The 17,462-nt window shown below is 36.6% G+C and overlaps 1 protein-coding gene across 6 annotated transcripts in view; it reads right to left on the bottom strand.

The window, feature by feature from the left end:
• The window catches only part of PTPN4 (protein tyrosine phosphatase non-receptor type 4), a 190,545-nt gene that overhangs the window by 105,070 nt on the left and 68,013 nt on the right, over positions 1-17,462 (bottom strand). For 2 of the 6 annotated variants that reach the window (XM_025001008.2, XM_059893117.1), the window contains exons 3-5: positions 11,554-11,661; positions 2,031-2,094; positions 1,854-1,953 (exon numbers count right to left, since the gene is read on the bottom strand). In XM_025001008.2, the coding sequence (XP_024856776.1) occupies positions 1,854-1,953; positions 2,031-2,094; positions 11,554-11,661 (272 nt within the window). The remainder of the gene's footprint in view (positions 1-1,853; positions 1,954-2,030; positions 2,095-11,553; positions 11,662-17,462) is intronic. The other 4 variants (XM_025001012.2, NM_001192946.1, XM_059893120.1 and 1 more) reach the window with 3 other exon arrangements.

The following is a 17,462-nucleotide window of genomic DNA, read 5'->3' as shown; positions in this document are numbered from 1 at the left end:
GCACCAGTTACAAGATTCCAGGACATTACATTATAAAGGATTTTTAAAATAATGCATTATTTCTAGGGAAAACATATTTTAGACTGATAAACTTTAGCACAATTCCACTACTACTACCAAACGTGATTTTACTTTATTCTACTTCATGAAGATAGTTTGACTTTAATTATCAGTGAAACATTTATTCCCTGGTTATGTTTCAACACAGGCTATAAAAGAACCAACACATCAAGCTTATTAAGAAATTTAAAGACACTGTTTTGAGTGAAGTAAATTATGAATATAGCTAAAATTGACATTTTAATTGTTTATGCTAACAATGTTTTCATAAACATTAAACACGTTAGAAATCCAATTAAAAATTACTGGTCTTTTATTTTTCATATACATTTAAAAACTAGTTACATAAATACATATTATGGAATACTTGGTTATTTGATTTCAAGTTCCATGTACCAGTAAAAAATGCATTTTAAAATGCTTTATAATTCCCAATTTTCAGTAATTCAGAGCAGTTTCCTTGAAGTTCATCCAAAATTTGGGAAAGTTTTATTATACTGAGAACTATTTATTAAGACAAAAGATCCTATTATTTTAATTATTTAACAACAACAAAATCTGACTGATTAAGAGTTACAATATTAAACTAAGGCTTTCATATGATACAACTTTGCCTTTCAAGATAAATTATGTTGGACATTATTAGTGTCAAAGGTTAGGACTACCTAATCCTGGATCTATATTCCTGAGTTGTTATAAAAACGGTAACACCCTGCCCCACAACAAACACACAGCAAAGGACTCTCAACAGTGCTTTGCTTCTCCACTTTACCAAAGTATTCTAAAGGATAATGAAAACATTAACATCTAACAGCCTACCTACAGATAGCTTTAGGGGTGTGTGTGCGTGCTAAATCGCTTCAGTGTTTTCTGACTAATTGCAACATCATGCACTGTAGCCCAGCAGACTCCTCTGTCCATGGGATTCAGATATTTAATTTGTCACCTATCTTTTAGAGTAATTCTGAATATAGTCAATGACCTATATTCTTATATCATGTGGAAGGTATAATATACTAATTTTTAATTCTGTCTTTAAAAACAAAAACTACTAATTCTGTCTTTCAAGCAATACGTAAGGTTATCATTCAAGTTATTTTAATAATGACAGTTACCACACTGCGATTATTCCCCATGATTTCTACCTTAAACAGTTCACCTAACATTTATGTGATGTCAAAATGCTTATCTGGGTCATTCTTGTGTACATTATGTCAAGTAGAAGGGACAACAGGATTAATTGTAAATGAAGATCAAACTTAAAATGGCCAGTGATGTGGGGATTTTCAGCCTGAATGTGCTAGTGAACTCTCTGCCAGCATGCTCTACAAAGACACCTCCTGATCATCACTCCTACACACAATGGTTATGCATTTAATAAAGTCTATGCTCTCTTCAACGGAAGTAAAATACGGAATATGCTTTCACAAGGGGGAAAAAAAAAACTGGATAACTGTCACTATGCAGAATCCCTGGAATACAACTGCAGCATCATCTAATTACTACAATTAGTGACAGCAGTGCTTCTGAACCATTTTTCACAAAGTTAGTATTTACATGGTTCAGGAAGCTGCTTACGGCTGGATGAGCTGGCCCTAGGGTTACAACCTCCTAAATCTCTCCCAGCCATCTAAAAGTGGAGGAGGAAATTTATCTTAAAACATCCACAACCTATTCTGTGTGCTGGCAGGGAAGCTCAGAACTATGTCATGGTCATGTATTTTTGCCTAATTTCAAAATTTTGTAAGAGTTTTGACAATATTTTCAAGTAAAAATATGCTCCATAAACCCACCTTGTATATTCTTCTTGTAACTTGTTGGGGTCACTTACAAAAAATTTGACTCTAAAGTTCAAACTGTAAGGAGATCCTCCTAGAATTAATAAAAGCAGTTCTAATTAATCAGATTATATTAATCCTTTATCTTTATAAAGTATATTTGTATAACATCAAGTAAATATGTTTGCTCACTCTTTAGCTGCTTCCTTATTGGTTTGTTTGGATCCAGCCACCTCTGAAAAATAAATAAGTAAGACTGATTTGTTTTTTCCTTGAGGAACTAATACATCAATTCTTGCAAATCTATTCCATTTGAAGATTAATGCTAAAAATTGCATTTTTTGAAAAGGCCTACTAGGTGAGGGGGAAAAAAATCACTAAATTACACACTCATATCAAATGTAACAAAATTCTACAAGAAAGTACTGAATATATTTGTGATTTAAGATTTTGATTTAAATTTCTCATTAAGTTATAGTGTGTAATAACCTCTATTCCAAAAGTAAAAATGCTTCATCACTACAATATGAATTGATTCTGTTAAGTATTAACAGCCTATCAATTTTTAAAAATTCTCTTTATCTCTCATAAAAATACTCTTGGCTTTATGCTCTCATTCAGACAAAATTTACAAATCATGAAAATCTACTCTTATGAAAAAAATTTAACTCCTTCTCTATTCCTCAAAAAAGAAAACAAAATACTCCCCCTAAAAACATCCCACACTAATTTTTTTAAGAGACAATGTTTAGAGAAAGACTGCTTTTTTGTATATGAAAATTTCAAATAGTCTAAACACTTCTGAATGCCACTTAAGCTCTATTTCAGGAAAACTATAAATTCAGAAAACATTTCAACAGCCAATGTTTCAGTTAAAAAAATTAAACAACACAAAACGAGGTCATAGATACAGCAGTATTTTCAAAGCACTAGAAAAATATAAGCTTATATATTGTTACTTATAAAGTATCCTGCTACCACCCACAGTTGACCCAATAAAGTGCACACAACAAGTGGCTGAGAGTAATCCACAAGTCTTTTCTTTCCACTGTCCAAAACATCCAACACATCAAATCCAACTAATTCTACCTCCAAATCATCCCTAGAACTTAACAATTCTTCTCCACCTACTCTGCTACCATCCTTTAGCCTCTTAATAATCGTAGTCTGTCTCTTCTCTTCCTCTCATCCTTCATCCTCCAGAAGCTAGTCCTACTTTTTTTTCTTTTTGGGTCTTAGTTGTGGCCCTTGGGATCTCTGACCTTCGTTGTGGCATGCAAACTCTTAGTTGCAGCACATGGGATCTAATTTATCAAAGATTGAACCCAGGCCTCCTGGATCAACTCTGGTTGACGGTTCAGCTTTTGAATGCACAGGAAGATCCCAAACCCCAGATCACCAGAGAAGTCCCTAGCATAGTCTTTTAAAAGTGTCACTCCTTTGCTTGGTATCTGTTGATAATTTCTTAATGTAAGATCCAAAGGCCTTACTATGGCTTACATGGTCTCTCCTTACCTCTTCTTTTTCTATTTCTTTAATGTTTTATTTGCCTCAGTTAATTTAAAAAATGTATATTTCAAAGAGGCAATTCTAGACTCCTGCTAAGTTTTAGAAGCCTTACAATACCCATCAAAATAGGTGTCCAGTTCAGATTTGACAATTCCAGATCTGTGGCTGTCAAATTTTTTTTTACATATCCACATATCTACTCTCTTTTAGATACTTTTCCCAAATAAGCCAATACAGAGTATTGAGTAGAGTTCCCCTGCTATACAGGAGGTCCTCATTGGTTAATTATTTTATATACTGTAGTGTGTATATGTCAGTCCCAATCTCCCAATTTATCCCCCTTCCTTCCCTGCCCTGTAACTCTTGTTTGTTTTCTACATCTGTGATTCTATTTCTGTTTTGTAGATGAGTTCCTTTGTATCCTTTTTTTAGATTTCATATTTAAATGATATATTTGTCTCCTTAACTTCTTCCACTGAAGTTTTCCTAGCTTCAGTCATAATGGCCTCCTTTTTGTTTCTCCAAGATGCCTCAATTCCAAGCATCCTGATGCAAAGAATGTCCTTTCCCAGCTTTTACCATGGTTGACGTCTTTTGTTATCTGTCTCAACTTAAATTTCACTTCACTAGAAAGGCCTTGATTGACTGCCCTATCAAAAATTTATCACAAAGCTCCTATCTACTTAGTTATTTTCCTTCTGGTAAGGAACATTAAATTCCTTTGTAACATTTTAATTGCAATGTGTTTGTTTTACTTTTTATTGCCTATCTCCTTTTGTAGATTATGAACTCGTTAAGGTAAGGAATAATATCTGATTTATTCAAAGCTGAAAGGGTGAGTACCTGGCACAAAATATAGCATATAACATCTACTAAAATTATCTGGTGAAGGGCTAACTAACCCTGTTGAATGACTCAGCAGTTTTTATTTCTGTGCCAATAATCAGATGGTTTTATCCCTACTTAACACATCTGTTCCCCCTAGGTATCCACCCATTTATCCACATTCTAACCCATGTATTTATTAATCTAGTGATTTTTTTCCTGCATATTTTCTAGAAAAAAAGCATAAATTATATTTATTTTACTGTCTGTCTAAAATCAAAATTTGGGACCATTTAATTCCCCATAGCCTGCCTTCCTCACTTAGTTCCCCTTCAAAACATTCTGATATCATAGATCCACATGTTTAAATATACAAGATATGTGAGGCTGGCACAGCTTAGAGAAGTACACTAACAAGCACTGGGAAATATCACAGATTTCCTCAGTGATGGCAATTAGACAGAAGGTATACTCTTGACTTAAACCATGAAGATGGAGCAAGATGAACTTGAGGGTGATGGGGTCAACTTCACTCACTCCACCCCAAAAATTCAGTTCAGATTCTAACTAGCAATTGTTAGTGAAATCTTCATAACATTCTTTCTCATCCTGAACAGGCTATTTCTTCATTTACTCATGTCGTCTAGTATCTCTTCCTGTTAAGTTTTATGGTTTTCTTTCTATAAGTTCTGATACCTGTAATATCAAAAGTTTATTCATAGATATTTAATGGATTTGGGTTTTCAAAAGAAAATCTATTTAATTTGCTATTTTGTTGGATTATGTTCCCTAATCAGTACATAGAAAGTGATCGACACTTGTTTGTTCAGTTTTAAGTCCTACTAGTTGTAAAACGTTTTCCAAAAGATTCATTTGGACTCTCAAGGCAGATTAATCATATCGCTAAGAAGATAGTTCTCTGCACCTTCATGCCAAACATACAAATATATTTATTCTACAAAGAACAGTACACACTGCCTGAGGGGTTAAGAGCCTAGATGTTTCAAACAGTTTCTCAGTGAACTGTTTGACAAACTGTACTGCATCACCCTGAAAACTCTCCCACTTCCCCCATATTTCTCTTCTACATTCTCTTTTTGATTCCCTCTATTTGATTCTTCCACTAATCCTTGTAAGCACAGAATCTAAGAAGTCCTTAAAATTTCTTGTCTGCTCATGGCACTCATTTTTATTCTGTGTGTATGTACAATATTTGACATTAGAAAGCAACCAAAATCAGGCAGAAGAAACAGTACCCAAGTTTAATCTTGAAAAACAGAAAAACTGCAATAGGTGAGATTTATACATTTGCAGTTTTTTCCCTGAGGGCAACCTCAAATCCAGCACAAGGTAGGGGACAGTCTCACTAACTTGAGGTGTCAATGGACAGAGTTCAGGCGGAGGAAATCCTTGAGGAGGAAATCCTGATAGACAGGAAACAGTAGAAGCGTTTAACTCAAGTCTAGATATAAAAGCCATCACAACTCTGGTTGACGGTTCAGCTTGTGCATGCACAGGAAGATCCCAAAACCCCAGGAAAAAGAAGCAGTTGGAAATATAAGGAAATGATATTCATTTCCGATAACTGAGATAACCGTTCACCCAAAGGGAAGCAGAATACCGATGTGGGTCCAGCCAGACGGCACTCATTCTCCATCCACAGTCCAAGTCATGCAGGGCCTCACTACCGACCTCTTTCTACAACGCTGAGAAGTTCCCTGTATCCTTTCGCAATCAGCCCCTCAACCCCCCAGGCAATCACTGATCTGCTTTCAGTCACTATGGACAAGTTTTGCTTGCTCTACAATTTACTATGAATAGAATAATCGAGTATATACCATATAATATTCCACTATGTAAAAACATAACAATTATTTTTCATCCATTCACTTACTGATAGATGCTGAAGTTAATTCAGGAATGAGCTATTATGAATAAAGCTACTATGATCATTTGTATACAAAGTTTCACAGAATGTGTTTTCATTTTCTCCTGGATAAATACCCCAAAGGTAGGACTGCTTGGAGATATGTATTAAACCTATGTTCAAGTTTATAAGAAACTGCCAAACTATACTTTCCAAAGTGGTTGTATCCTTTTAAAGTCCCAGTGGCTCCACATCCTAGCCAAAACCTGGTACTGTGAGACTCTCATCTTTTAACTATTCCAATGGATGTGCAGTGACATATCATTGTGCTTTTTACTCTACAGTTACCTGATGCACCTGTGCTTAGTATACGTCCTTTATCACAGCAGTAATGTTCCTTTCCAAGTTTGCTGATAGTTTTCATTATGAACGGATGTTGGATTTTATCCTATGTAAATTATGCCTTTGGGCTTCCCTTGTAGCTCAGGTGATAAAGAATCTGCCTGCAATGCAGGAGACCTGGGTTCAATCCCTGGGTTGGGAATATCCCCTGGAGAAGGAAATGGCAACCCACTCCAGTACTCTTGCTGGAGAATCCCTTGGCCAGAGGAGCCTGGCAGGCTGCACAGTCCATGGAGTTGCAACAGTCAGACACAACTTAGCAACTAAACTACCCAATTATGCCTTAATTATACTGTTTTTTAAAAAAAACAAACCCAGCAGGTAAAAGCATCCTTAATGGTGAGACACTGAGTACTTTCCTCTGACAGAGAACAGGCGAGGCAGTTTGTTCCCTTCACCTCTATTCATCAGTATCCTCATAGTCTCAGCTTTCATGAAACAAAGAATGAAAAAATAATGGGCAAAAAAATAAATAAATAAAGACTGGGAAGGAAGAAGTAAAACTGTTGCTATTCACATATGACATGATTTACACAGAAAATTCTAAGGAATCAATGAAGAAAAAGATACCAGAAGTAATAAGTGAATTTAGGAAGGCCTTATGATACCAGGTTGATACACAAACGTGTATCCTGGTTTCTTTCTTGAATACAGAGTTGGTTAAAAATTTTTAAATAAATGTAATTGACCATATGTTTACATGACAATCTCTGTAGAAAATTCTAGGGAATTTACAAACAGTGACTAGAATCAGTAAGTGAGTTTAGGAAGGTTGCACAATAAAAAATAAACCATTTCAATAAATAGTTGGTAACTGAAAAAGAAAAATCAATCCTCTCTCTTCACTGTGGAACTCTGTATATGTTACTGATTCTCTGTGAAATACTTCTCTGCACCCCAGATCCCTCTGCCATTCCCTCCGCAAATGAAACCAGGAGAGAACAAAAAAAAAGATCTACCATTTGGCAGACTACTGAAGAGGCTTATACAAAAGGCAGTAAGAGTTGAATTGAGGTACACAGTAGAAACAGATGGAACGTGAGAGAAATACTATAAGAACATGACAGAAAATAAAAGCATTTCAGCAATCATGTCGTACTAAAATGTGGTGTGTCAAAATAAATCATCCTCAATGTAACTGCTATATTTCCTCAAACTGGATAAAATAATTCAAGAATACTGAGTTATGGTAAAATTAACTCAAATAGTACACTAAATTATTTTCTATGAATCATTTCTTACTTAATTAACAGCCCACTGGGTTAGAGCAGTGGTTTTCAAAATGTGGTTCCTTGAACTGGCAGCACTAGCATTATGGCGGAATTTGTTTGAAGTGTGAATTACTGAGCTCTACCCCAGACTTTTTGAATCAGAAATTCTAAGCATAGGGTCCAGAAATCCTGAACTGTGAAAAGCCTTCAGGTGTTTCTGATATAGGTTCAAATTTCAAAGTCACAAGGTTAGGGGATATGGAAATAGTAATAAACCAGTAAAATATCATAACCATAACAAAACTATCATCAGAAGGATGAAACTGAAGAAAGAATAAGTGTAAGAATAATCAATTTAGTCCACTCTTTGTCTCACTGAAAGGCACTATAATTCACTCTGGGGGGAAACAAAAAAGTAAATATATTACCCTTGATGCACACAAGTAATATAAGGATCAAGGCTCTATTGAAATCATGCTGCTAAAGGCCACCAAGGTACATCACCATTAAGTGTGTATGAAATTAAAGAAATCATGGATAATGAATTATAGCCATTTACTCATTATTTTGCCCTCTCATTCAATACATATTTACTGAACAAAATTATTATATAAGACATTATGCTGACAGCTAAAGCTCTGATAAATAAGTTTTAAATCAAAGCAGACGAAATTTCAAAATTCAAAGCCTTTAAGTAATTTTGTTTGCTGCACTGGAACTCGTTGCCAGGGAAGATTCTAAAGCAAAGGATAGTCAATTATGATTCTGTATTTCCACATATAACTCTAAAATCAAATGCTAAGTGCTTTTTTAGTTTATCAGTTAAACTGATATCAGTAGCTATGTGCCTAGACAATATTAATTCTGATCCCGTAAAGTGAGTATATAGTGTGTATATATGTGTGTGTATATATATATATATATATACACACACGCAACATACATTTATACACGTACATGTATAAATAACATATATAAGCTTTAAGATGAAAAAAACTGTTAACTAATAAGAATTGACAACAATTCATTTTTTAGGAATATTACCAAATTCCTTTTGATCACTGCTGGTAATTTTATGGCATGATCACCCCCTCTCCTCAGTATGTTCATTTTTATAAGTCCTGTGTATCTATATCATTGTCTCTTGGGAAGCAATACTTTTCAGTAGAGAAACAAAGGCTTTGGAGTCAGATAAATATGACTTCAAATCCTTTCTCAGCTACTTAATTATCTCTGTAACTAAACAAGTTTTGTAAGCCTCAGTTTTTCATCTTCGGGAAAATTTTAATAACAGTTTCATAAGATTATTGTGAGAATTTGGTTTACTAACAAGTCCACAATAGATGTTTCATAAATGTCACGCCCTTACTCCTTCTCTTTTTAAAAATGGCATTTTTCTCCTTCAGTCCGTTAATTATCCTTAAAGGCTTGATACACTTCATACTGACAATCAGAAATGGGACAATAATGAGATTTGTGCTCTAAAGGCTCCTCCTCAGGCATGTTTTCCCATTACACGGATTCCTCTGAATATTTAAATACTGAAGTTGTAGTGCTGTGAAAAGACCTGCAGGGGGAGTTAGGAGATTCAAGTCTAATTTCATGTAGCTTGGGCTTTAGGGCTTCCCTGATGGCTCAGACAATAAAGAATCTGCCTGAAATCTGAGAGACACAGGTTCAATCCCTGCGTGGGGAAGATCTGCTGGAAAAGGAAATTGCAACCCACTCCAGTAATCTGACTGGAAAATCCCATGCAGAGAGGAGCCTGGTGGGCTACAGTCTGTGGGCTCGCAAAAAAGTCAGACACAACTGAGCGACTAATGTTCTTTTTCAGCTTGGGCTTTATCTCTTTTATGTCCTTGGATTGGGGTATTTCTCATGAAAATTAAAGGTGGTAGACAAAATAATTTGTTCTCTTCTTTGAAACTGTATGATTCTAAGCTGGTAGGGTGCGGGGTGGGGGTGGGGGGGTCCACAGGGAGTGGTAGAATTCTTTTGGATCATCAGCAACTGGCCCCTGGGAATGTATCTTATTTCAGAAGGAATGCTCAAGATAGAAAAGTAAAACAAATTAAGAAAAAGTGTGTGTGTTAATGCTCAGTCGTGTCTGACTCTTTGCGACCCCATGGACTGTAGCCCACCAGGCTCCTCTGTCCATGGAATTCTCCAGGCAAGAATACTGGAGTGGGTTACCATTCCCTTCTCCAGGGGATCTTCCAAATCCAGGGATCGAAACCAAGTCTCCTGTATTGCAGGCAGATTCTTTACAACTAAGCCACCAAAAAGTAGGAGACAGCAAAAAGACCAACCTAGCTCAAAATATTTCTGCTTCCTCACATTCATCCTGCTGTAATTGTTTTACAGTAGAAATGTCTTCTTGTGTATAAATTTATGTGACAGAATTTTAACTTCCTGTAATACATGTGGTCTCACATACAAGTCCTTCTGGAACACTTTCTTAGTGACCATGCTGGTTAAGTATTGATAGTTTATCTCTTTCTCCTCTGTTTACTAATCACTTCTTCAATCTATCTGAAGACAGGCTTATATTTAGAAAGTCTGACCTATGAGTGTCAGTAAGATCAAGTAAGAATTATCTATTTTTTTAAATCTCAATATTGCACATTGTAGTAGATACCTTTCAGGTGTTTGCCTGGTTAACAATTTATCTTTCAGTGAAAGGTGGCATTACTGTCATTTCTCCTCACTTCTATTCTCACATGCATTTATTTATCAAGAAATAACATTGTTTCTTCCAGGCCCTTGGAGCAGCCCAAGTCATCTGTTGAAGTCAAGAAAGTATGAGAAAAGTTTGTTTTTCTCATACTTTTCTCATTTCAGTTCAGTACAAAACGATTTATTTCCACTGAGACTAACTGGATCTTGCTTTATTTCATCCACATTTTCTTCAAGTTTTTCACACAAAATCAGTAAGCAAAGCCAAGAAAAAGTAATATTTAACATTTCATATTTACTTCCCACTAACCATTCATTCAGACATCCAGGACCTAACCATGAGAGCAAATGAGAACAAGAGATAGAAAGAAACTCTACTTTTCTCACAAGAGTTATTCATATTTTCCATAGTCCTTCTATTAATAAGGCCTCACAAACTGATTTCTAAAGTTCAGCCACCCCTGTATACAAAACATTTCCTTCTAGTCATTCTCCTTTACTAATGAAAAAGATATCATATTCTTTTGTGAAAAACCCCCACTGTATAACCATATAAATTTACAAAGAATTCACTATTTCTGTTATTCATCACATGGTATCTTCTATTTCTATCATGTGATCTTTCTAATAAAAACAATCATTACTGCACTTACTAAGGAATTAGTTAATAATCTAAGGAACTTAATGCCCAAGAATTGTAGACCTCTGAAATTTAACCTCTGTCATTTGGAAGCATCTCCTGTAAATCTCTGTACTTGGAAAATTTACAATTAACATATTAAGAATTTTGGTGAGAAATAGCTTGCCATGAATGCCACAAAAAACTGATTTCCTCTTAATACAGCCTGATTTATGAAAGACTCAAGATACATCAATATTTTAAAAGTATTTACTTCAAAATTTTAATGTTAATATTATAACTTTTATGCCCAATATTTCTCTCAAAAAAGTATGAATTAGGTTTGCCATTCAGTTGTCTAAGACATATAGAGAGAGAAACAGGCATTTGATTAGTAGAATGACTTATGATCATGAAAGCCAAGGAAATAACCTAACAGATTAAAACATAAGAAACTGAAGTTTGAGGCTAACGAATTACCTCTAATCATTCAAATTAAAATTTTTTAAAAAACTCACAAAATCAGTGAACAATGTAAATCAGAAAGGACCTAGTATAAAGACAGAAAAACTGCAATGACAATGAAAGACAACAGCTTAAACTTACTGGGTTATCTGTGGAATCGTCAGTCAACTGCAAACCAAAATAGTCACGCTCAGTCAAATCAAGATGCTTGAAGACTATATCCAACAGAACTTGCCCCTGATCATGTTTCTGGAAGAAAAACAAAAAGGAAATCAAACTCACAGGCTATATACTTACAGATTGTTAAAACTCTTGGACTCTTCTCTCATAGTAAGTTTGCAACTATTTTCATGTCAATGACTTGGTTGAGCATAAGAACTCCACACATCATACAGTAATTTAAAAAGTCTGACTCGGGGCAAATTGGTTCAAAGAGTATATAATTAAAATGAAGATAGAAGATATTAGGAGAACTTTGCAAATGTCTTCTGCTTTCAGGTTATTCAGTTCAGTTGCTCAGTTGTGTCCGACTCTTTGCAACCCCATGGACTGCAGCATGCCAGGCTTCCCTGTCCATCACCAACTACTGTAGCATACTCAAACTCACGTCAATCGTGTCAGTGATGCCATCCAACGATCTCATCCTCTGTCGTCCCCTTCTCCTCCTGCCTTCAATCTTTCCCAGGATCAAGTTCTTTTCAAATGAGTCAGCTATTCACATCAGGTGGCCAAACTATTCGAGTTTCAGCTTCAACATCACTCCTTCCAATAAACACCCAGGACTGATTTCCTTTAAGATTGACTGGTTGGATCTCCTTGCAGTCCAAGGGACTCTCAAGAGTCTTCTCCAACACCACAGTTCAAAGCACAATTCTTCAATGCTCAGCTTTCTTTATAGGCCAGCTCTCATATCCATACATGACTACTGGAAAAACTATAACTTTGACTAGACGGACCTTTGTTGGCAAAGTAATGTCTCTGCTTTTTAATATGCTATCTAGGTTGGTCACGGCTTTTCTTTGAAGGAGCAAGCATCTTTTAACTTCATGTCTGCAGTTACCATCTGCAGTGATTTCGGAGCCGAAGAAAATAAAGTCTCTCATGGTTTCCATCATTTCCCCATCTATTTGCCATGAAGTGATGGGATTGGATGCCATGATCTTAGTTTTCTGAATGTTGAGTTTTAAGCCAACTTTTTCACTCTCCTCTTTCACCTTCATCAAGAGGCTCTTTAGTTCTTCGCTTCCTGCCGTAAGGGTGGTATCATCTGCATATCTGAGGTTATTGACATTTCTTCCAGCTTGTGCTTCATCCAGCCCAGCATTTTGCATGATGTACTCTGCATGGAAGTTAAATAAGCGGGGTGACAATATGCAGCCTTGACGTACTCCTTTCCCGATATGGAACCAATCTGTCGTTCCATGTCCGGTTCTAACTGCTGCTTCTTGACCTGTTGCTACATTAACTCCTGTATTTAATCCATGTCTTATTGTCCTAGTCTTACCTTTAAATTATGACAGGAAAGTAACATATTTGACTAAATACAATTTAAAATTTGCATGTGTAGAATAAATAATGTCACAAAAAGGGAAATAAAAACAGAGAAACTGATTTGTAGCAAACTGATACTATTCTAATTATACAAGTACACAGGAAACTTTAGAAAAATATCTCATTTTAACCTCACACCAATTTTATCATGTAGGCATTACTACTGTTGTAGTAATGTAATAGTTAATTCCAACTTTCCAAAGTCCCATAGCTACTAAGCTGTGGAACAAACAGAATGATAACTCTCTAAAGAAAAGTGTAACTAATCAATAAAACATGGAGAAACTACTAACACGTTCAGCAATAAAAGAATCAAAGTGGAAAAGCATAATGACACATTATGAGCAAAGCGAAAAGTGAAAGTCACTCAGTCGTGTCCGACTCTTTGTAACCCATGGACTATACAGTCCATGGAATTCTCCAGGCCAGAATATTGGAGTGGGTAGCCCTTTCCATTCTCCAGGGGATTTTCCCAAACCAGGGATCAAGCCCAGGTTTCCCACAATCAACCAAAAAGTAAAATACAAGGAGCAAGGTAAAAGTCACTTGATGCTGTTAACCTTGTAGACAGGTATATCTGTCCGGAAAGCACTTTGGAAACATTAGCAAAAGCAACAGCAGACGAGAAGGGTCATCAAGCACCAAGTTTCTCTTCATCTCTCTAATCTGCATTCCTGATGTTGCATTTATAGGCTGTAAGTAAGATGGTCAGAGCAATTTTAAAATTAAAACCCACAGGTAACAATGTTCAAAAGGAGAATCTTCCTTGTAAAGAGCTTCCCTTCCTGTTTCAGGGCCTCATATAGTTTCATCAATGGTAGGAAGCATGTGCTTCAAACAGTGCTTCACAATGAAGGACCCAACTGAATAACCTGTATACATTTTCTACATTAATGCAACTCAGCTCCTTGACCCCTCTACCATTCTTATAAAACTGGCCCAGGATGGCGAGGGGAGCAGACAGTTCAGTTCAGTCATTCAGTCATGTTCAACGCTTTGTGACGCCAAGGACTACAGCATGCCAGTTCATCACCAACTCCTGGAGCTTGCTCAAACTCATGTCCATCAAGTCGGTGATGCCATCCAACCATCTCATCCTCTGTCATCCCCTTCTCCTCCTGCCTTCAATCTTTCCCAAGATCAGGGGCTTTTCAAATAAGTCAGTTCTTCCTATCAGGTCCCCAAAGTATTAGAGCTTCAGCATTAGTCCTTCCAATGAATATTCAGGACTGATTTCCTTTAAGATGGACTGGCTGGATCTCTTTGCAATCCAAGGGATACTCAAGAGTCTTCTCCAACTTCACAGTTCAAAAGCATCAATTCTTCAGCACTCAGCTTTCTTTATGGTCCAACTCTCACATCCATACATGACTTCCAGAAAAGCCATACCTTTTTAGATGAACCTTTGTCACCAGAATAATGTCTCTGTTTTTTAATATGATGTCTAAGTTGGTCATAGTTTTTCTTCCAAGGAGCAAGAGTCTTTTAATTTCATGTCTGCAGCCACCATCTGCAGTGATTTTAGAGCCCAAGAAAATAAAGTCTCTCACAGTTTCCATTGTTTCCCCATCTATTTGTCATGAAATGATGGGACCAGATGCCATGATCTTTGTTTTTTGAATGTTGAGTTTTAAGCCAGCATTTTCACTCTCCTCTTTCACTTGAATCAAGAGGCTCTTTAGTTCCTCTTTGCTGTCTGCCATAAGGGTGGTATCATCTGCATATTTGAGGTTACTGATATTTCTCCCTGCAATCTTGATTCCAGTTTGTGCTTCATCCAGTCCAGCATTTCACAAGATGTACTCTGCATGTAAGTTAAATAAGCAGGATGACAATATACAGCCTTGACTTACTCCTTTCCCAATTTGGAAGCAGTTCATTGTTCCATGTCCGGTTCTGTTACTTCTTGACCTGCATACAGATTTCTCAGAAGGCAGGTAACGTCAGGTATTCCCATCTCTTGAAGAATTTTCCAGTTTGTTGTGATCCACACACTCAAAGGTTTTAGTGTAGTCAATGAAGGAGATGTTTTTCTGGCATTCTCCTGCTTTTTCAATGATCTAACGGATGCTGACAACCTGATCTCTGGTTCCTCTGCCTTTTCTAAATCCAGCTTGAAAATGCAGAAGTTCCCAGTTCACATACTATTAAAGCCTGGCTTGGAGAATTTTGAGCATTACTTTGCTAGCATGTGAGATGAGTGCATTTGTGCAGTAGTTTGAACATTCTTTGGCTTTGCCTTTCTTTGGGATTGGAATGAAAACTGACCTTTTCCAGTTCTATAGTCACTGCTAGGTTTTCCAAATTTGCTCGCAAATTGAGTGCAACACTTACACAAAATCATCTTTTAGGATCTGAAATAGCTCAACTGGAATTCCATCACCTCCACTAGCTTTGTTCATAGTGATGCTTTCAAAGGCCCACTTGACTTCACATTCCAGGATGTCTGGCTCTAGGTGAGTGATCGCACCATCGTGATTATCTGGGTCATGAAGATCTTTTTTGTATAATTCTTCTGTGTATTCTTGCCATCTCTTAATATCTTCTACTTCTGTTAGGTCCATACCGTTTCTGTCCTTTATTGTGCTCATCTTTGCATGAAATGTTTCCTTGGTATCTCTAATTTTCTTGAACAGATCTCTAGTGTTTCCCATTCTATTTTCCTTTACTTTTCTGCATTGATCAATTAGGAAGGCTTTCTAATTTCTCCTTGCTATTCTTCAAAACTCTGCATTTAGATAGATATATCTTTCCTATTCTCCTTTGCCTTTCAGTTCTCTTCTTTTCTCAGCTATTTGTAAGGCCTCCTCAGACAACCATTTGGCTTTTTTGCATTTCTTCTTCTTGGGGATGGTTTTGATCATGCCTCCTGTACAATGTCATGAACCTCCGTCCATAGTTCTTCAGTCTGTCTATCAGATCTAATACCTTGAATCTATTGGTCACTTCCACTGTATAATCACAAGGGATTTGATTTAGGTCATACCTGAATGGCCTACTGGTTTTCCCTATTTTCTTCAATTCTGAATTTTGCAGTAAGGATTTCATGATCTGAGCCACAATCAGTTCCTTGTCTTGTTTTTGCTGACTGTATAGTGCTTCACCATCTTTGCTGCAAAGAATATAATCAATCTGATTTCAGTATTGACCATCTGGTGATGTCCACGTGTACAGTCAGCTCTTGTGTTGTTAGAAGAGGGCACTTGCTATGACCAATGCATTCTCTTGGCAAAACTCTATTAGCCTTTCCCCTGCTTCATTTTGTACTCCAAAGCCAAATTTGCCTGTTACTCCAGGTATCTTTTGACTTCCTACTTTTGCATTCTAGCCCTCTATGATGAAGAAGACATTTTTTTGGTGTTCTAGAAGGTCTTGTAGGTCTTCATAGAACCGTTCAACTTCCACTTCTTCAGCATTAGTGGTTGGGGTACAGACCTGGATTACTGTGACACTGAATGGTTTGCCTTGGAAACAAGAAGAGATCATTCTGTCGTTTTGAGACTGCACCCAAGTACTGCATTTTGGACTCTCTCATTTATTATGAGGGCTACTCCATTTCTTCTAAGGGATTATGGCCCACAGGAGTAGATATAACAGTCATCTGAATTAAATTCACCCATTCCAGTCCATTTTAGTCCACTGATTCCTAAAATGTCAATGTTCACTCTTTCAATCTCCTGTTTGACCACTTCTAATTTACCTTGATTCATGGACCTAGCATTCCAGGTTCCTATACAATATTGTTCTTTACAGCATCAGACTTTACTTACATCACCAACTATATCCACAACTGGGTATTGGTTTTGCTTTGGCTCAGCCTCTTTATTCTTTCTGGAGCTATTTCTCTACTCTTCTCCAGTAGCATATTCCACACCTGGGGAGTTCATGTTTCAGTGTCATATCTTTTTGCCTTTTCATACTCTTCATGAGATTCTTAAGTCAAGAATATCAAAGTGGTTTGCCATTCCCTTCTCCAGTAGACCATGTTTTGTCAGAACTCTTCACCATGACCCATCTGTCTCAGGTGACCCTACATGCCATGGCTCGTAGTTTCATTGAGTTAGATCCAAGTAAACAGTTTGGTTAGTTTTCTGTCATTGTGGTTAGTCTTTAAGACTAATTGAACATTACTGTTTTTAAAAAGCTAATAAGGTGAGTCTAATGCGCTTGTCTAGAAAAAAGAGTAGATGCATTTTTCCCGGCCACCTGAGTGAAATCAACAAACAACAACAACAAAACATAAAATTTTTTTTTAACTCTGAAAGAAAAGAAGTAGCAAGCAGCAGGGCCAGGGAACTCCTAGTGTTTTCTTTCTGTTTCTTTTTACTGAAATAACATTCACACAATGCAAAAGTAACCATTTATGAGTATGCACTTTTGGGAATTCCCTGATGGTTCTGTTATTTAAAATCTGCCTGATAAGGCAGGGGATACTGGAGGGACTGATGTTGAAGCTGAAACTCCAATACTTCGGCCACCTGATATGAAGAGCTGACTCA

This window comes from Bos taurus, chromosome 2, assembly GCF_002263795.3.
Source record: "Bos taurus isolate L1 Dominette 01449 registration number 42190680 breed Hereford chromosome 2, ARS-UCD2.0, whole genome shotgun sequence".
Taxonomy (NCBI): Eukaryota; Metazoa; Chordata; class Mammalia; order Artiodactyla; family Bovidae; genus Bos; species Bos taurus.
The sequence above is the reverse complement of the archived record's forward strand: the minus strand, read 5'-3'. Positions and strand labels throughout refer to the sequence as shown.